The sequence below is a fragment of the Pleurodeles waltl genome, chromosome 5, assembly GCF_031143425.1.
Source record: "Pleurodeles waltl isolate 20211129_DDA chromosome 5, aPleWal1.hap1.20221129, whole genome shotgun sequence".
NCBI lineage: Eukaryota > Metazoa > Chordata > Amphibia > Caudata > Salamandridae > Pleurodeles > Pleurodeles waltl.
In genome coordinates this window covers 1,727,554,905-1,727,576,462 of record NC_090444.1, presented here as the reverse complement: position 1 = coordinate 1,727,576,462, position 21,558 = coordinate 1,727,554,905, and the positions used below count along the sequence as shown (strand labels likewise).

The 21,558-nt window shown below is 48.1% G+C and overlaps 1 protein-coding gene across 1 annotated transcript in view; it reads left to right on the top strand.

Moving 5' to 3' along the window:
- Nucleotides 1–1,160: 1,160 nt before the first annotated feature.
- The window catches only part of LOC138297150 (uncharacterized), an 87,999-nt gene continuing 67,601 nt past the window's right edge, over nt 1,161–21,558 (top strand). The window contains exon 1 of the mRNA XM_069236641.1: nt 1,161–1,301. Coding sequence (XP_069092742.1) covers nt 1,262–1,301 — 40 coding nt within the window. The 5' untranslated portion in view covers nt 1,161–1,261. The remainder of the gene's footprint in view (nt 1,302–21,558) is intronic.

Below are 21,558 nucleotides of genomic sequence, written 5' to 3'. Positions count from 1 at the left end.
TGTGTGAGCTCTGCCAGACTCAGCATCAGAGACTGGAGTTATGAACAGAGCCCAGCACGCCTCCAACATGCAGGGCCTCGTGTCACATGGCTGAGCACCGGCCCCGATAGCAACATCAACTCTCAAGAGCAAGCATGCTGCTCAGAGCTGTGTGTCTCAGGAGTAACACGTTGATCGTTGTTACCAGCATGTCCCAGAACATATAAATTGTAGCAATATGGGCCTAGAAGATGTTTCCATCACAACAATAGTCACCTCTTTTCTGGACTCAGCTAAAAACTCTGTACAATTTATCGTTGGCGTAGCTGAAAGGAAAGCGCCTCGAGCAATTTTAAATATGTGAGAAATAATTTTAGTGCAGGAATGAGGGGACACACATTAAAACGTGTATTTGGCAGCACTGCCCCTGTTCTTGGAAAAACCAAAATAGGTATTTTGCAACCAGAAGCTGCGCTGTCTCGTAGGCTCGACTTAAAAACAAGACTAGCCTAACTGTTCACCGATGATCTTGAACAATACCTATCAGGGCAGCCCCCAACGCTGCTCCAGTTTAGGAAAGAGCCAAAAATACACATTTTTAAAAGACAGTGCACCATCATACAGCAACGATTCATTATCTAGGTGAGTCCATCCTTCCTATCATTTGTTGACTGTCTCCGTGAGTCTGTAGCGTTCTCTGCTTCCACCAAATCCTCCCCCCCCCTCTATCTGGAAACAATTCGTTAACTTTTTAGTGCTATAAAATGTGAAGACAACTGAGACAGGCTTTTTTACGCCATATGACTCGTATGACATATTTCTGCTTGACAGTATTTTGAAATGTATGTACTCAGTTTAGTTAGGTTAAAATGTACGTCTTTACCGTTTTAATATTTGCAGGTTTATCAGGGAGGTCAAATTATTACATATTAACATCTGACGTCGCCTTCTATTATTTTCTGTCTATTGCAAATTGGAGAGGATACGCACCTAACACGTTTACCCGGGCCCCAAAACTCCTACACTAGGCCCTGTCTCCTAACCTAGGTCCCCAGCTCCCCATTCCTGGGCAATGACCCCGGATGAGTCATGATGCGCGGCCCAGCGCCTCGACGCGGGGCGGAGAGACGCACCTGGACGCCCGGACGTGCCGTCTCGCGGGATCTCCTCCAAGCCCGGGTCTGCAAAGACTATGATAGCGCCTAACTTCGGCTCTTCTCTGGAACCGGGTTGTGGTGGTTCTTCTCGGTGACAAGTGGCTGTACTTTTACAAGATCGCATCATGTCCCACCAAGAGAGCGAAGAGCAGGAGGCGTGTCACGGTGAGCACCCTTACCGGACGGAATACTTTAAATGCACTTCTGCGCCGAGCAACAGCTTCACGGAGCTGGAGCCCCGCGGTCAACTTTGACTATGTATATATGGCTGGCGACTTCATGTTCCTGAGACTTCCCTTGGCGCGAGTTTGGCCCGTGTGCTACCAGTGGGTGGGGACTGGTTGTGGGATAACGTTGTCACCATTTATCCCCTTCGCTGCCAGGCCCTTTCTCCCTCCTGTGCCGAGCCTTTTTTTGGCTATTTGGGGCAGTTCGCGCTTAGGCCCTCATAACGTTTTGTTCACATAAGCTACCCACGCCAAATTTGCGTCCTTTTTTTCCAACATCCTAGGGATTATAGAGGTACCCAGACTTTGTGGGTTCCCCTGAAGGAGACCAAGAAATTAGCCAAAATACAGTGACATTTTTTTTTTTTTAAATGGGAAAAAAGGGCCGCAGAAGGCAGCTCGTGTTTTTTCCCCTGAAAATGGCACCAACAAAGGGTTTGCGGTGGCAAGATCACCATCTTCCCAGCTTTCAGGAACAGGCAGACTTGAATTGGAAAACCCAATTTTTCAATACAATTTTGACATTTTACTGGGACATATCCCATTTTTACGATTTTTTGTGTGCTTTTAGCCTCCTTCCAGTCATTGACGGAAATGGGCGTGAAACCAATGCTGGATCCCAGAAAGCTAAACATTTCTGTAAAGTAGACAAAATTCTGAATTCAGCAAGGGGTCATTTGTGTAGATCCTACAAGTTTTTCCTACAGAAAATAACAGCTGAAATAAAAAAATATTGAAATTGAGGTGAAAAAAACAGCAATTTTTCTCCACGTTTTACTCTGTAACTTTTTCCTGCGATGTCAGATTTTTGAAAGCAATATACCGTTACGTCAGCTGGACTCTTCTGGTTGCGGGGATATATAGGTTCATCAAGAACTCTAGGTACCCAGAGCCAATAAATGAGCTGCACCTTGCAATGGGATTTTATTCTATACCGGGTATACAGCAATTCGTATCAAGAAAACCTTTGTATTTCCAAAATGGCCACAAGATAAGGTGTTGAGAAGCAGTGGTATTTGCACATCTATGAATTCCGGGGTGCCCATACTAGCATGTGAATTACAGGGCATTTCTCAAATAGACGTCTTTTTTTAAACACTGCCTTACATTTGGAAGGAAAAAATGTAGAGAAAGACAAGGGGCAATAACACTTGTTTTGATATTCTGTGTTTCCACAAGTCTCCCAATAAAAATGGTACCTCACTTGTGTGGGTAGGCCTAGCGCCCACAAAAGGAAATGGCTCAAAACACAACGTGGACACATCACATTTTTTCACAGAAAACAGAGGTGTTTTTTGCAAAGTGCCTACCTGTGGATTTTGGCCTCTAGCTCAGCCGGCACCTGGGGAAACCTAGCAAACCAGCGCATTTTTGAAAACTAGACACCTAGGGGGAATCCAAGATGGGGTGACTTGTGGGGCTCTGACCAGGTTCTGTTACCCAGAATCCTTTGCAAACCTCAAAATTTGACCAAAAAAACACTTTGTCCTCTCATTTCGGTGACAGAAAGTTCTGGAATCTGAGAGGAGCCACAAATTTCCTTCCACTCAGCGTTTCCCCAAGTCTCCCAATGAAAATGGTACCTCACTTGTGTGGGTAGGCCTAGCGCCCATGAAGGGAAATGGCCCAAAACACAACGTGGACACATCACATTTTTTCACAGAAAACAGTGCCTACCTGTGGATTTTGGCCTCTAGCTCAGCCGGCACTTGGGGAAATCTAGCAAACCAGCGCATTTTTGAAAACTAGAAACCTAGGGGAATCCAAGATGGAGTGACTTGTGGGGCTCTGGCCAGGTTCTGTTACCCAGAATCCTTTGCAAACCTCAAAATTTGACCAAAAAAAACACGTTTTCCTCTCATTTCGGTGACAGAAAGTTCTGGAATCTGAGAGGAGCCGTCAATTTCCTTCTACCCAGCGTTTCCCCAAGTCTCCCAATAAAAATGGTACCTCACTTGTGGGGGTAGGCCTAGCTCCCACGAAAGGAAATGGCCCAAAACACAACGTGGACACATCACTTTTTTTCACAGAAAACAGGTGTTTTTTGCAAAGTGCCTACCTATGGATTTTGGCCTCTAGCTCAGCTGGCCCTGGGGGGGGGTGGGGGTGGGGGGGGGCAGAAATGGCCTAAAAAAATTTGCCCCCCCACACCCCCTGGGGAGCGACCCTTGCCTACGGGGTCGCTCCCCCTGCGTGACGGCGAAAAAAAAAGATCCCCGGTGCCTAGTGGTTTCTCCCCCCTTTGGGGGCAGATTGACCTGAAATCGGCCGATCTACCCCCGAGGGGGGCAGAAATGGTCTAAATACAATTTGCCACCCAGGGGAGCGACCCTTGCCTAATGGGTCGCTCCCCATCTCTAAAAAAACAAACAAACCAAAAAAAAAACACACAAAGAAAATTTGCCCTGGCGCCTAGAGGTTTCTGCTCCCCTTGGGGGCAGATTAACCTAAAATCGGCCGATCTGCCCCCAAAGCGGGCAGAAATGGCCTAAATATAATTTGCCCCTCCAGGGGGGCAACCCTTGCCTAAGGGGTCGCTCCCCATCTGTAAAACAACAACAACAAAAAAAATCCCTGGTGCCTAGTGGTTTCTGCCCCCCTTGGGGGCAGATCGGCCTAATTAAAATAGGCTGATCTGCCCCCGAAGGGGGCAGAAATGGCCTAAAATAATTTTTCCCCCCAGGGGAACGACCCTTGCCTAAGGGGTTGCTCCCCTTGCGTGAAATTCACGGAAAAAACAACAACTCCCTGGTGTCTAGTGGTTTCTGTCCCCCTTGGGGGCAGATTAGCCTCATAAAAATAAGCCAATCTGCCCCCGGGGGGGCCAGAAAAGCCCTTAAAAAAAAATGCCCCCCCTGGGAGCGACCCTTGCCCAAGGGGTCGCTCCCCTCATGCCAGTTTCATTAAAAAAATAAATCCCTGGTGTCTAGTGGGCGTTTCAAAAGCCGGATTGCTTTACAATCCGGCTTTTGAAACGCAGAGAGAGACTTCAAAGGGAAGGAAATTCCTTTCCTTCCCTTTGAAGCCTCTCTGGCCTCCCCCACGTGATCGGAAGAGAAATGCTTTGCATTTCTCTTCCGATCGCGCTAGAAGCTGTGCTTCCAACGCCATGGGAGGAGGCCTCTGTGACTATCAGCGCGCGATCGTGCGCTGACGTCACGGGGGGGGCGGGGGTGGAAGGGGAAAGTCTTCCCCTTCCATCCCTGCTATGGGGGGAACCCCACAGAGGGAGCTCTAGCACTCCCTATGGGCTCTGTGCACAGGACGTAATGGTTACGTCCTGGGCACTCGACACTGTGCCTCAGGACGTAACCATTACGTCCTGGGCACAGAAGGGGTTAAATTGTGATTACGGTAATCACGAACACATAAGAATAATAACAACACGTCACGTAACTGTTGGCCGTCTCAGGGGGGTGAAATCAGCTGTTGATGACAGTAGCCCGTTGTATGCAATGAAATTGCCCCAACGTGATTGAAGTCGGTGCTGGTGGAGGGCAGGGAGGGGTATAGAGGTATGCTCCTTTTACATTGGCATGGGCAGGTAGGGGGCGATATCATTTATGATTTTACACACATGCCAAGATCGGGAATGCTTAAGTGTAGATTGAGAAACTAACACTGGGATAAATACATGTTCACGTTAACTTGCATTGGAATCTACCAATTTCTAAACAGATTAAATGCCATTTCCGTTGCTGATAAATCGTCTCCCACTTAAATGGCCAGTTTTGGCATGAATGCGTTAACAATTAACAAAGCAGTAGCTAATCTTTTCATTAAACAAAGACTGATACAAGCCTATACATATATATAATAATATAATAATAATGTCAGCGGGGCTGGCTTTTTGCCAACAAGCACAATAGACTGCTGCATTCCAATGCCCCTGCATCTTTCTCTGCTCCCATTCCCACTTTAATATGTGTGAAATAGGACACAAACACTGGTTCAAAGATGTCCATAATCTTCCAGTTGCATACCGGCTGGGATCATGTCCATTGTGTGGAGTTGGTCCAATCTGCTGATGCTCCAAATGACTTGTAGTATGTGTCAATAGTTCAAAAATAGGGTGCATCAGGAACATTGTTGGAATCCATCGCAAAGCTTGTATTGGTGTTGTTGCTTGACTCCCTGAAGACAGTCTTAGCATGCTACAGTCTGTTGAAGTCTCCTCTGCAAAGCCTTGTCAATTCCTTGTGGAGGCCTCATGGATGGTTCCTACGGGACTGCATGTGGTCTGCCCTGGGGCTGCATGTGCACTGCGTCTGGGCTGCTGCAACACCACCAAGGAGCCACTGCCTAGTCTGTTCTGAAACCACAGGGGTATATGGTTCCTGGTCAAGACTCACTCTCACCACTGAGCTCATGATGAGCAGGAAGTCACTGGTTGATTGACTCTTCAGAATGTCACTGGCACTTCTTGCCTGTAGCTATGATGATGGTGTTGGACTCCGCTCTGGTTGTTCCGTGCTCCATGGTTGGTAGTGATGATGCACAAGACAGGGGCTAGCTAACATGATGTGTTTGCCGAGCATATGGTGAACCTGAATGACAGGTGGCGACAACTTGCCTTGATGGTCGCAGGTGTTTTTTTTCTTTTTTTTTCTTTTTTTTTTCTTTGTGAAGGCATCTGCATCCTTTTGCCTGGATGTTTTAGGTTGCTGAGCTGTCAGTGACTGTGTCTGAATAAATATGCTGGGAAGCATATGGCAGACTCTGTTTGTGCGTACTTGCGGCTTTCTCTTGTTTCTCCCTCTGTGCTGTCCGCAGGTCATCCTCGTGTCACCTCAGTGGCTTGCTGCTTGTGTGTCTAGATGCGCTCCGTCAGCAGCTCTCATTTTTCCCTCCTGGGCTTGGTTGATCGTATGTATTCCCAAGGTGAACTCAGCAGGTCACACTTCCTTCTTGGTGCTTCCTCTTGCATCTTCTTTCGACTTATGCTGGCAAGACGTTTAATTGCTCAAGTCTCTCCTTCTGGATGCCACAGTGTGTACCTTCTTTGGGACTGGCCAACAGGGCCTCTGACTGGTTGATTGTCTCTGTATCCCACCCACTGGCCTCCGGTGTTGGGTTCTGGCTTCGTGATGATCAGGGCAGCTGCTGATCCATTTCTCCTCGTCTCCATTGGTGCTATGTGATGTCTTGCTGCTTGTCCCCTCTTCCAGGACCTTCTTGGAACTCCCACTCTCGGGGTAGATGTGTGTGTGGCTGGCCCATTTCCTTGAGAGCCTTCTGCTGCTTCACACTCTTCTTTTTTGGTTCATGGAGTGTCATGCCATGTGTCACACATTCCTTCCTCAAGAACCTTCTTAGAGCTCCTGCCGCATGATGTTCCTTCTTCCGTGGGCAGTAGAGAGCTGTGTTTCTGCCTCCTTTCTCTGGGTGGCAGAGGATTGCACCTTGCGGCATCTCTGCCATCGAGCATGGTTGATTGGGTATGGCACAGTGTGCCTTGAGAGTGCGGGAGGATGTGATCCTAGTGTTTGGACCACCGTCGCAGGGTTGTGTGCTTCTGCCCACCGTGTCTGGCCTAATTTTCCTTGGACCTTCGGCTGCTTGGGGCTCAGTCAGTCTTGCAAACTTTGGACAACCAAGTGGCATCTCTGGAGTTGTAAGTCTCTTTAGTGGATGGTATTGGGCAGGTTGAGCCTTATGATCTGGTTTCCTTCCTCTGATGCTTCCCGTTATCTGTTATGCGGAAGTACAGTCAGAGCGCTCTCCTCCCTTTCACTACTTGGCTCCTCTAATCCCCTCCTCAGCTCGTGAGTAATGGGCTTCGGGCAGGTTTGTGGCAGCAGCGTCATTGTCCCTCTGGTGCTGTGATGCCTCTATGGGAGAGCATCCATGGCAGCAGCAAAACAATGTCTGTGCACACTGTGGCTGTGCCACTGATCGGTATTAGTAGAAGAATTAGATAATGCAGCTGTTCGGCTTGGAGTATCTACTGTAGTCAGTTTGTGGTCTTTAGGCTGTTGACAATCTGACTTTTGCTGGGTGTGACTTTCGCTGCTCTGTTTGGTGCCTAGTGCCCCTTGTGTCCTTTTATGTTCCTGTGAGGTTATCGTAAAGCACACGGGCATTAGGACGAGGGATGCACGGCACTCTCCACTCCCACCATGGCTTTAGTTGCCGTCAATGATACGGAGGACTAGGGGGCTGCTCATGCTATCTCGTGTACTTGGGTTACATTGAGTGGAGTAAGCATGGCTTCTTATTTCCTTAATAGACCATGCCCAAGAGACAGGGGCACTGTAATTCCTTGATTTTGTGGGTTGGTGCTGCCTGTTTGTCATAGGGGTCACACAGTCTTCTCCTCCCTGCTGCTATTCCAGGCTTCCACTTGGATAGATCTAGGGTAGCAGAAATATTTGTATTTAGGGTACTTGTCCCTGCTGTGTTTGATACTATATTTAGAGGAATCTGAGGCTGACATTCACTGTTGTCCTGGTGGTGTTGCTGGCTTTCCCTGATTACATTATAGACCTCTGGGCCTAGTTGTGCTTACACCTCTGTCTGCCTGGGTGTAGGCCTTGGTGTCTCTGTTAAGGTTTTATTTGGCGTGCTGGTTGTTCTCCGAGCATGTATAGCACAGATGTTGTGGTAGTCCCCTTAATTATAAGAATACCTGCTGTAGGCCTGGTGGGTGTGCCAGTATTACCATGCGGCAGAGCCTGACTTTTGTTGTGTGTTTTGCTTTACTTCATTTAATTGTCTAGCACTTCCCTGTATTGGCAGTTTGTGAGCACTTCCGGCTTCTGGGGTTGCAGTTTACTACTTGGTGTCAGAGGGGCGTGGCTCTTTTCTGTTTTATCTTTTTGTTTTTAAATAACTTTTACCACTTTGGCCCTGCTGTGGATGAAGCTCTTGAAGTTTTTATTATTGAGGTAGGTCGCATTTTGCAGTCCACTAGGGATCACAGCGGTAATAGGGATGGTGGCTTGCTGAGGTCAGCAGACCTTCATATCTGTGATTGCTTTTAAATAAAGCATTTTTAAAAATGAAGCCTGTTTTCCCTTAATGGAAAACGAAATGTGTTTAAACAAATAAATAAACATGTTACTAACATTTTTAGATTTCGCCTGCACAGCGCTTGCGTGTCCTTGCGAAATCTCTTGTAAACAAAACAAAAAAATCTTAAACATGTTTAGAGCCCTCTCTTCACTTACCGTTGGTTGGCTCCAACGTCACTTTAATTTCCTTGCTTCTTATTGGTCAGAGTCTGTTCCTCGCCTCTGCTTCTGTCTGGGGCTTAATGAGTGTCCTTGCTGTGGAGCATTTACCACATACAGCTTTTTATCAGCGGCTAGTATCCTTCTAATGGCAGCAGGCTCCTACAGGTGTTTCTCCGGCTACTCTGGAATGAAGACAAGCAAGTCCAATCTTCCTTCACAGACAGCAAAGCAGTCCTTCAAGCAAAAGGGATGTCTTCTGGTAGCAGGACAGTTCTTCCCTAATTTCCACAGGTTCAGGAGTGTTCTGATTTGGGGGTCTGAGTGTGCCCCCTTTTATCCCCAATGCCAGCCTTTGTGTCAGGGGGGCAACCCTTGCCCCACTCCCAAACTTGCTGTGTCTAGTTCCATGTCCTTCCTGGGTATGGCTCCCAAATGTCTGGGGCAGAGTTCTCTAACAAGTAGCTTGTGAGCTTCTTATAGCTCTCCAGCTACCCATAAGTAGCTGTTCTGTGTGCAGCATAGTCAACTCCATTCGGAAGCTTTAGCTTGGTTGAATTGCATTTGTATATTGAGATTAAAAAACATGTATTTAAAACAAAATGAGTATATTTACAGATCAAAGTGGTTGAATTTGCCAAAGTATATTTAAAGCTGATATTGGAGAGAAAAATGTAACCGTGTTGTAGAGACATATTACTAATAATATTAACTGAGTGCCAAGGACATTGCAGCTTGTGGCTGCTTAGTATTACCCATGTAGAGGCATTGACAAAACATTTTTACATCACTGCTAGCGACTGTGCATGATGCTCTGAACTGATCACTGATGGTAATCTTTGCATATGGTGGCCATAGATATAATCTTGTCTGATGTAACTATTAGATCTCTAATAATTTTAGTAGCTTTTTATCAAACATAAGTAGCCCTTATTACAGAAAAGGTTGGAGACCCATAGTCTAGGGCAGTGGGTTTCAGACCTTTTAATGCCATGCCCTGCCAGTGGGGGAAACAAATCATCGCCCTCCTCAGAATTTTTCACAATTATTCTATTAAGTTGGCAATGTTTAAATCTGTCTAGACTTATTAACGTTGCAGTTAAGTTCTGTTACCTTTTTAAAAATGCAATAAATATTGTTTTGCTTAAAACAAAGCACTGTTATCTGCTTAATACTTCTTTTGCTCCCTCCCCTCCAACCAGGATCACTTGAGACCCGCCCCCCCAGTTTGAAGATCCCAGGTCTAGGGTGACAAAAGGCTGATGTCAGGTCCCTATGTGTGAGCTGTAGGCAAAGCCTTTTGAAATGTAATCAGGGCTGGGTACCATTCCTCCCCCACCCATCCTGCTGCATCTAGGCCCCTTTGTCCCCATGTCTGGAAGGAATTAACAGCCTGCTACAGGAGAGATAGACTGTTGTGTAATCCTGGCTACTGCCAGAGAGACACTGTTGATTTGAGCACAGAAATGCCAACTTTTAAAAGTGGCATTTCTATTATTGAGACATAAAATCAAACTTTACTGTTGGACCTGGCTTTTTGACAGGGACATCCCCAAACTTTTTGCCTCCTTCCTCCTATTTTTTCTGACCTGTTGTTGTTGGCTTTTGACCTCTGAGCACTTTACCACTGCTAACCAGTGCTAAAGTGCATATGCTCTCTGTGTAAATTGTACTATTGATTGGTTTATCCATGATTGACTATTTAATTTACCTGTAAGTCCCTATTAGAGTGCACTACATGTGCCTAGGGCATGTAGATTAAATGCTACTAGTGGGCCTGCAGCACTGGTCGTGCCACCCACCTCAGTAGCCCCTTAACCTTGTCTCAGGCCTGCCATTGCCAGGCCTGTGTGTGCAGTTTCACTGCCACTTCGACTTGGCATTTAAAAGTACTTGCCAAGCCTAGAACTCCCCTTTTTCTACATATAAGTCATCCCTAATGTGTGCCCTAGGTAACCCCTGGAGCAGGGTGCTGTGTAGGTAAAAGGCAGGACATGTACCTGTGTAGTTATATGTCCTGGTAGTGTAAAACTCCTAAATTCGTTTTTACACTACTGTGAGGCCTGCTCCCTTCATAGGCTAACATTGGGGCTGCCCTCATACACTGTTGAAGTGGCAGCTGCTGATCTGAAAGGAGCAGGAAGGTCATATTTAGTATGGCCAGAATGGTAATACAAAATCCTGCTGACTGGTGAAGTCGGATTTAATATTACTATTCTAGAAATGCCACTTTTAGAAAGTGAGCATTTCTTTGCACTAAAATCTTGTTGTGCCCTTCAATCCACGTCTGGCTAGGTTTAGTTGACAGCTCCTTGTGCATTCACTCAGACACACCCCAAACACAGGGTACTCAGCCTCACTTGCATACATCTGCATTTTGAATGGGTCTTCCTGGGCTGGGAGGGTGGAGGGCCTGCCCTCACACAAAGGACTGCCACACCCCCTACTGGGACTCTGGCAGACAGGATTGAGCTGAAAGGGAACTTGGTGCATTTCTTAGAGACTCTTTGAAATCACCCCCACTTCAAAGGCACAACTTAGTATAAAACAGGGCCTCTGCCCTACCTCATCAGACACTTGCTGGAGAAGAAACCTGAACCAGAAACTACATCCTGCCAAGAAGAACTGCCTGGCTGCTCAAAGGACTCACCTGTCTGCTTTCTCCAAAGGACTGCTGTCTTGCTGTTGCCCTGCTGCCTTGCTGAACTCTTGTCTGGCTGTGAAAGTGCTCTCCAAGGGCTTGGATAGAGCTTGCCTCCTGTTCCTTGAAGTCTCAGGACCAAAAAGACTTCTTCCTTTCACGTGGACGCTCCGTGCGCCGAAAATTTCGACGCACAGCTTGTTTCGCGGCGAGAAAAACGCCGCACACCGACGCTGATCAACGCGACGCCCTCGGGACGATCGAGACTTCGACGCACAACCTCGCAAGGACAAAGCCGCCCGACTTCCAAGGAGAAATCGACGCGACGCCTACCGTGAGTGCGAAACTTTGACGCACGGCCTCGCAAGGACAACGCCGCCCGACTTCCAAGGAGAAATCGACGCGACGCCTGCCGTGAGACCAAAATTTCGACGCACGGCCTCGCAAGGTCAACGCCGCCCGACTTCCAAGGAGAAATCGACGCGACGCCTACCGTGAGATCGAAACTTCGACGCGCAGCCCCGCAGAACGACGCGCAGCCGGAAAATAAGCAGGAGAATCCACGCACAGACCCGGGACATCTGGTAATCTCCGCGATCCACAAAAAGAGACTGTCTGCGCGCCGGAAAACGACGCCCGACTTCCCCGCGTGGAAAAGAACGACGCAAGTCTGTGTGTGCTGAGCGGAAAACGACGCACACACCCCTTTTTCCACGCATCTCTTCTCCTGTGGCCCTCTGAGGAGATTTCCCACCAGAAACCAGGTACTCTGTGCTTCAAAGACACTTTATTGCTTTTTAAAGACTTAAAGACTCTTAATATCACTTTTCAGTGATATCTTTACAAATTCGTATTGCAACTTTGATCGTTTTGACCTACAATTATCCAGATAAATATTCTATATTTTTCTAAACACTGTGTGGTGTATTTTTGTGGTGTTATACTATGGTGTTGTATGATTTATTGCACAAATGCTTTACACATTGCCTTCTAAGTTAAGCCTGACTGCTCGTGCCAAGCTACCGGAGGGTGAGCACAGGCTGATTTTGGATTGTGTGTGACTTACCCTGACTAGAGTGAGGGTTCTTGCTTGGACAGAGGACAACCTAACTGCCAACCAAAAACCCCATTTCTAACATTGGTGATCAGCGGTGAGGATAGGACTTGTGTTTGTGCAGTGACATACAGTAGCTAAGTATTTCACTACCTACCCACAGTTGAAGGTCAACTTGATTTTTTATCTCTTTTTTGACTTTTGGTCTCTGATGTCCTCCTGGATATACTATTGATATTTTGGACTTTGGATTTTGGTTTTTGCTGGTAAGATCCTATCAGAATGGGATCGCTTACCTACTTATTCTTTTTGCCTACTGACCACCTCACTAAGGCTGACCTAAGGAAGCTTTGCAGAGAATGTGGCCTTCCTGTAGCAAAGAGATCTACTAAAGCAGAGATGCTACGTGCCTACATAGTCTGGGAGGAAGACAGATGGGCAGAGAGAGAGGCAGCAAGAAACCAAATGACTAAGTACCCCTCAGAGGAGGAGGAGGACGACTCAGATGAGGAAAGAGACCCAGTGAAAAAAGAATGGCTCATGGCTCAAGCACGGTGGATGGAAGAGCTAGATGAGTTTATTGAAAGGGCTGAGGCAGCAAGTCTCTTAGCCCTGGAAGAAGAAAAGATTGCAGCTCAAGAGCTGAGCTGTAAAGAGCTGAAACTGGAGGCCGGAAGGGCTGAGTCCAGTTCAGATGGTGGCAGCAAAAATCTGGCATCTAGTACTGCTGAAGAAGGGCACAAGCCCAGAGATGTGGTACCCAACTTGAAGAAGAGAGTTGACACACCCCAGGCGGTTCAAGGGTATGAGGTAGTTCCCGTTATGCACAGGGTCCCTGAGAAGGATTGGGGAACTGGCACAGGGAGTCATATTCCTACTGGGGGGAGGGACACTTTACTGACTCTAGCAGAGAGTGACAGAGAAAAGGGTTCCCCCCTGGTGGACGTCCTGGATATAGAGTGTAGAGACATCCCAGAAGAGTTTGGGTTGAGTGTCAGGGACAGTCAGATACTGTCTCACCAGTCTCAGGAGGGTGAAGTAGAGTGCTTTTCCAAGGTTGAGTTACTAGGTGGTTGGGTGAAGGGTACTGTGGTTAATACATGTGAAGGGCAGAGTGATGTAATTGCTGGAGAGCATATGTCTGGTCCTTATTTTCCAGAGCTACGCCAACACCAGGTGGAGTGTGAGTTCTCTGACCCCAGGGAACTTACAGTGGAGGCAGACTGTTGGGTGAGTCCCAGAGAGTCTGAAGAGGCATTTGGGGGTGCTCCTGAAGGGAGTGGTCTAGGTGATTCCCGACCAAGTGAGGTGGGAGAGGATTGTAGTGTCCCAGGTAGGTCTCAGAGCCTAACCTGTACCGTAGGGCCACCTTTTGAGGGAAGCCCCGCAGTGTCAGAAGAACTTGGGGGGATGACTGTAGACAGCATCCCAACAGTTCTGGTGTCTGGCAGTACCACTCCTAGTGAGGGGGTGCAGAAGTCCAGACATAGGGCTGAGAGGGGGTGGCAGACCCCAGTGGAGGATCTTGAAAGTCAGGGGTCAGCTCTGAGAGCAGCGCCCCCCAGGAATGACCCAGGTGAGACCGTTTCTGGTTTGGGGGAAACCCAGACTCTGCCGGATGGGCAGAGGTCGGGAGACCTGCGCCAACCAGACTCTTGTGTGGCCCTTGGGGACGGCGTGTCCCTTGTGGGGGGTGAGAGTGCCCCCCAGGAAGTCCTGGCATGCCAGGCAAAGATTCAACCTCAGGGTGGTGACTCTGGGTTGGATAACCGGGTTCAGAGGTTAAACTTTGACCTGGTGGGGGGTAGATGTGCCCCCCAGAAAGTCCTGGAATGCCAGGCAATGGCTCAACCTCAGGGTGGTGACTCTGGGTTGGCTTACCGGGTGAAGAGGTCAAACTCTGACCTGGTGGGGGGTAGGTGTGCCCCCCAGAAAGTCCTGGCGTGCCAGGCAGTTGTCCAACCTCAGGGTGTCGACGCTGGGTTGGATGGCCAGGTTCAGAGGTTAAACTCTGACCTGGTGGGAGGTAGGTGTGCCTCCCAGAAAGTCCTGGGGTGCCAGGCAATTGCCCAACCTCAGGGTGGTGACTCTGGGTTGGCTAACCCGGTTCAGAGGTCAAACTCTGACCTGGTGGGGGGTAGGTGTGCCCCCCAGAAAGTCCTGGTATACCAGGCAATGGTTCAACCTCAGGGTGGTGACCCTGGGTTGGAGAACCAGGCTCAGAGGTTAAACTCTGACCTGGTGGGAGGTAGGTGTGCCTCCCTGAAAGTCCTGGCCTGCCAGGCAATGGTTCAACCTCAGGGTGGTGACTCTGGGTTGGATATCCAGGTTCAGAGGTTAACCTCTGACCTGGTGGGGGGTAGGTGTGCCCCCCAGAAAGCCCTGGTGTACCAGGCAGTTGTCCAACCTCAGGATGGTGACCCTAGGTTGGAGAACCAGGTTCAGAGGTTAAACTCTGACCTGGTGGAGGGTCAGTGTGCCCTCCAGGAAGTCCTGGCGTGCCAGGCGATTGTTCTACTTCAGGGTGGTAACTCTGAGTTGAATGGCCCAGTTCAGAGGTTAAACTCTGACCTGGTGGAGGGTCAGTGTGCCCTCCAGAAAGTCCTGGCGTGCCAGGCAATTGTTCAACCTCAGAGTGCTGACTCTGGGTTGGATACCCAGGTTCAGAGGTTAAACTCTGACCTGGTGGGAGGTAGGTGTGCCTCCCAGAAAGTCCTGGCGTGCCAGGCAATTGCCCAACCTCAGGGTGGTGACCCTGGGTTGGGGAACCAGGCTCAGAGGTTAAACTCTGACCTGGTGGGAGGTAGGTGTGCCTCCCAGAAAGTCCTGGTGCGCCAGGCAACTGTTCAACTTCAGGGTGGTGACTCTGAGTTGAATGGTCAGGTGCAGAGGTTAAACTCTGACCTGGTGGAGGGTCAGTGTGCCCTCCAGGAAGTCCTGGTGTGCCAGGCAATTGTTCAACTTCAGGGTGGTGACTCTGAGTTGAATGGTCAGGTGCAGAGGTTAAACTCTGACCTGGTGGAGGGTCAGTGTGCCCTCCAGGAAGTCCTGGCGTGCCAGGCAATTGTTCAACTTCAGGGTGGTGACTCTGAGTTGAATGGGCAGGTGCAGAGGTTAAACTCTGACCTGGTGGGGGGTAGGCGTGCCCCCCAGGAAGTCCTGGTTTGCCAGGCGGTGATCCAGTCTGAGGGTACAGACCCTGGGCTGGAAGAACAGGTTCAGGGTGTCCCCCTGGACCTGGAGGGAGGGGCTACTGATAACAGTGCCCCTACCATGTTGTCTTCTGAGGAGGCCACTCCTAGTTGGAGGGTGCTGGACCCCAGAAGGGAGGGCAGGGGGAGGGAAGCCTCACCCCGGGCCCTAGTCCCACCTGAAGGTACAGACCCCAGGTTGGAGGGCCAGTGGCAGGTTAACAGCCCTGCACTGGTGGAGGAATGGTACAGGGCGACTTCTGTAAGCCCCCTGGCCATGTTGGACTCTGGGGGTACCGCTCCAGGAAGGAGGGTACAAAGCCCCAGAGGGTAGGACCAGGTTCAGGCTGTCATCCCTGACCTGGTGGAAGGGGGAGTGGTTAAAGGGTGCCCAGCACCTGGGGCTACCGCCCCCCACTCTCCACAGCCACAGTGGTTGGAGAGCTTTGAGAGGCCTGGGGCCTGGCTCTCATCCCTGGCAGCTGTCAGTAATCCCTGTGGCTTGCTGTCCGGGTGGACAGAGTTATCCCTGGGGAGGGGACAAGTGTCACACCCCAGGGGTAGAGTGGGCAACACCACTATGTTGGTCATGGGGGTACTATCCTGCTCCTGGGATACATCTGTGAGCAAAGTAAGGTTAGGTGCTGCACAGATGGGATCCGCAGGAAAGGAGAAAGGTTCCCCATGGATGGGCTTAGTGGGCCCTGAGAGTATGGACAGAGGGATCCAATTGGAGTCAGGAAGGCGAAGAACTGGAGCATGCCCCTGCTGTTGTGGGCCTGGGTCCTTGTTCTGTCGCCTCAAACAGGGAAGTACATCAGGATAGTGATTGTTCTCCCCTGGCTTTAGGCTGGTGGGGGGTCATGTTGGACCTGGCTTTTTGACAGGGACATCCCCAAACTTTTTGCCTCCTTCCTCCTATTTTTTCTGACCTGTTGTTGTTGGCTTTTGACCTCTGAGCACTTTACCACTGCTAACCAGTGCTAAAGTGCATATGCTCTCTGTGTAAATTGTACTATTGATTGGTTTATCCATGATTGACTATTTAATTTACCTGTAAGTCCCTATTAGAGTGCACTACATGTGCCTAGGGCATGTAGATTAAATGCTACTAGTGGGCCTGCAGCACTGGTCGTGCCACCCACCTCAGTAGCCCCTTAACCTTGTCTCAGGCCTGCCATTGCCAGGCCTGTGTGTGCAGTTTCACTGCCACTTCGACTTGGCATTTAAAAGTACTTGCCAAGCCTAGAACTCCCCTTTTTCTACATATAAGTCATCCCTAATGTGTGCCCTAGGTAACCCCTGGAGCAGGGTGCTGTGTAGGTAAAAGGCAGGACATGTACCTGTGTAGTTATATGTCCTGGTAGTGTAAAACTCCTAAATTCGTTTTTACACTACTGTGAGGCCTGCTCCCTTCATAGGCTAACATTGGGGCTGCCCTCATACATTGTTGAAGTGGCAGCTGCTGATCTGAAAGGAGCAGGAAGGTCATATTTAGTATGGCCAGAATGGTAATACAAAATCCTGCTGACTGGTGAAGTCGGATTTAATATTACTATTCTAGAAATGCCACTTTTAGAAAGTGAGCATTTCTTTGCACTAAAATCTTGTTGTGCCCTTCAATCCACGTCTGGCTAGGTTTAGTTGACAGCTCCTTGTGCATTCACTCAGACACACCCCAAACACAGGGTACTCAGCCTCACTTGCATACATCTGCATTTTGAATGGGTCTTCCTGGGCTGGGAGGGTGGAGGGCCTGCCCTCACACAAAGGACTGCCACACCCCCTACTGGGACTCTGGCAGACAGGATTGAGCTGAAAGGGAACTTGGTGCATTTCTTAGAGACTCTTTGAAATCACCCCCACTTCAAAGGCACAACTTAGTATAAAACAGGGCCTCTGCCCTACCTCATCAGACACTTGCTGGAGAAGAAACCTGAACCAGAAACTACATCCTGCCAAGAAGAACTGCCTGGCTGCTCAAAGGACTCACCTGTCTGCTTTCTCCAAAGGACTGCTGTCTTGCTGTTGCCCTGCTGCCTTGCTGAACTCTTGTCTGGCTGTGAAAGTGCTCTCCAAGGGCTTGGATAGAGCTTGCCTCCTGTTCCTTGAAGTCTCAGGACCAAAAAGACTTCTTCCTTTCACGTGGACGCTCCGTGCGCCGAAAATTTCGACGCACAGCTTGTTTCGCGGCGAGAAAAACGCCGCACACCGACGCTGATCAACGCGACGCCCTCGGGACGATCGAGACTTCGACGCACAACCTCGCAAGGACAAAGCCGCCCGACTTCCAAGGAGAAATCGACGCGACGCCTACCGTGAGTGCGAAACTTTGACGCACGGCCTCGCAAGGACAACGCCGCCCGACTTCCAAGGAGAAATCGACGCGACGCCTGCCGTGAGACCAAAATTTCGACGCACGGCCTCGCAAGGTCAACGCCGCCCGACTTCCAAGGAGAAATCGACGCGACGCCTACCGTGAGATCGAAACTTCGACGCGCAGCCCCGCAGAACGACGCGCAGCCGGAAAATAAGCAGGAGAATCCACGCACAGACCCGGGACATCTGGTAATCTCCGCGATCCACAAAAAGAGACTGTCTGCGCGCCGGAAAACGACACCCGACTTCCCCGCGTGGAAAAGAACGACGCAAGTCTGTGTGTGCTGAGCGGAAAACGACGCACACACCCCTTTTTCCACGCATCTCTTCTCCTGTGGCCCTCTGAGGAGATTTCCCACCAGAAACCAGGTACTCTGTGCTTGAAAGACACTTTATTGCTTTTTAAAGACTTAAAGACTCTTAATATCACTTTTCAGTGATATCTTTACAAATTCGTATTGCAACTTTGATCGTTTTGACCTACAATTATCCAGATAAATATTCTATATTTTTCTAAACACTGTGTGGTGTATTTTTGTGGTGTTATACTATGGTGTTGTATGATTTATTGCACAAATGCTTTACACATTGCCTTCTAAGTTAAGCCTGACTGCTCGTGCCAAGCTACCGGAGGGTGAGCACAGGCTGATTTTGGATTGTGTGTGACTTACCCTGACTAGAGTGAGGGTTCTTGCTTGGACAGAGGACAACCTAACTGCCAACCAAAAACCCCATTTCTAACATTTACCATTAAAGAGGATTTTCAATTACAGTTCATGAGTGTAAACATTATTTCTCTATCTGCTCCCATTCTAAAGTTAGCACATATTAACTGTAATAAGGTAACAGTAGTCTATGGGAGAGAGAGACTTACAACAGAGAAAAACAACTTCAGCAGTTTAAAGCTGACAGGACATGCAACACACTGCCCTTGGAGCATTAAGGGCATACCAAAGGGTGCCCCATAAATATTAAAAATGAAGGTTTAGGCCTTGCAAAAGGTTTATTTTGCCAAATCGAAATTACAGTTTAACACTGCACTACTATGCTGAAATGGCAGGTCTGGGACATGTTTTAAAGTGTTATGTTAGTGGGTGGCACATTTAGTGCTGCAGGCCCACTAGTAACACTTAATTTACATGCCCTGGGTACATGTAGTGCCATTTACCAGGGCCGTACAAGTAAATTAGGTGTGCCAGTTAGGTGTAGGCCAGTTTTACCATGTTTGAAAGAGAGAGCCCAATAACTTTAGCACTGATTAGCAGTGGGAAAATGCACATTCTCAAAGCCAGGAAAAACAAATTAATCAAACAGGAGGGGTGAAGGCAAAACGTTTTGGGATGACCCTGCAGCGCGGGCGAGGTCCAACACCACTCTTAAAAAATATTTGTTTCAACATTTACAAAGGGGAAGGGTTCCTTTACAGACCCTTTTACCTTTTGTGAATGCTCTACCACTACCTGCCAGTAGTTGGTAAATTATCAATTGTTTTGCGACTGGATTTTGGGAACAAAATATTAATACATACCTATCCGATTCAGTATTTGGAAGGGAAACCCTAAACATGCCCCTTCGGTATTTGGTTGCAAACCCAAATGCGTTTTAGTAGCATGTTACTAAACTGCAATTTGGGTATCACACATAACACACCTTTTTGCTGTTACAAATGGCCTGGTTCTGCAAATCAGCCTGTTTGCGAATGCATAAGGGCGTCATACATCTGAACCTTAGTGCCTGAGGGTTTCCAAGTATGAAACATGCCGCTGTTTCTGCAAGACCACCCTCTTTCTACATGGCCGTGTTCCGCTGCTACAGTCCCTCTACTACTCCTTTCCCAGTATTCATTTCTTATCTCATCTGATGCTAGTTCTGCGCAACACCTCATGAGGCGTGACAGTTGTATTGACACAGCCAGTACATTTATTTCAAAGCCAATAAAAAAACCTAAGAAAATCAGCAAAGGTTGGTATCTTTGCCCCTTTGAAAAAAACATAAACTTAAAAAAGCATTTACAAGAAAACATCACCTAAAACGTTTTTTGGAGATGCCTAAACAAATCAAAGCAGAGGCTCATCTGGTATGTTTAAAAAGAAAATTATTGTTTTTGCTTCAGTTTTATTTAAATGCTCTGTTCACAGCTTTGAGAATCATAAAATATTAACTGTTTGCATAGCCCTTTATCCGAGAAAGGCGACAGTCTTACCTTTACTGCCTAATGGTAGCAACCCTGTGCACTCTAATGCTGTACGTTCTATAATCTCACTGTCTTTCTTGTTTCAACCATGTCTGCCACTCTTTCTATTGTCCCCGCAGTGTCCATCCACTGTTGTTTCGGCAGAAAGAAGCACCATGCCATGCTTTCAGCAGCTCTGGCTCTAATGTGACTGCAATCATATATTTTAAAATATACTCCTTTTCACAAATGTGCCATGGATAGCACATCTGTGGGCCAAATCTTTTCTGCAATTAATTTATCATAGCTGTTCCAATATTTGATTTGTAGCATTTCTATAGGGTTTCATACAACTCTCATGACACTCAGTAGTCCTGGTGGGTCGGATGAGTGGCTGACCGTGGTGATATAATTCACACACGCAGCAGGTTTAAAGGGTTGAAGACTTCTTAATTAGCATACAGAACTAACAACAGTGCCCCCCGACAGGCAGTCACCCCATAACCACAGTGGAATGCTGGCTGTGGGTTGAACTGCAACAGCATGGAAAATGGGAAGCATAGAGCACTGGAGACTGGCCCATGACTCGGTGGACTTGTAGAAGGCATAATATTAATCAATTTGTTGTGTATGGTTAGGAGAGTGCATATTTGTGGTGTAAACAATGAGGGGATATTTGAGTGTACAGTTTCGGGGTTGGAAGTGTTCTTCAAGTCTGTTGCAGATTTATAGCAGCGCCTCGCTACAACAGTATGCTGTGAAATTGAGAGGGGATGATTTGTTGCTACCTATCTCCCTATCCTAAACACATGACTAATCACTATAGTCTTTGGGGGGAACCTTTTCTGTGATTGGCTTTTGAGGATAGCCATATCTTTACAGCTCTTTGGTAATTCAAAGTGGTTGTGAAGGTTTCCTGTTCTTGCAGCTATATATTTATAGAACCAGAGCTTGGCTGTCTCTACTGTGATGATTGTACCAATGCCGCAGGGCTCTCTGAACCTAGGTATGCTCAGATGGAAGGCCAGATTTGACCCAAGTGACCGTTGATGGTATGTGTTAAGTGTTTGGTGGCAATCATTGCAGATTGACTATATAGTGTGCCCTGAAATCAATATGTCTGCCACAGGCAGCCATTGCAGACATTGAAGGGCCTAGTTAATGTGATCATAGTTGCGGAGATGATGGCTATCATGTTCTGGATCCACTAGGGACTGCAGGGATTGGCATAGTTGGTGTAGTCTTTAAAAAACTAAAAACAGAGCCAAGCTAATGGCTGCCCGTTTTGTGCACATGAGCATAAAATACTGAACAATGCAATGCATGATCCACATGGTAGAAAGGAAGGATATGGTCATTTTATTTAACTGTGGAAGAATGGAGAGGTTGGCATATATGATTACTCCCAGGTTCCTTAATGTTTGGGTGGTGTTCAGTAATTCTTAAAGTTCCCATGGATGTGGAATGGCGCTGGGTTCGTTTTTTCACATAAGATGTTGTCAGTTTTTGTTTTGAGGTGTTAAGATTAAGGTATTTGAAAAACATCCACTGCTATGAGGCAGGGGCCCTCTGCAGAGTAGTACAG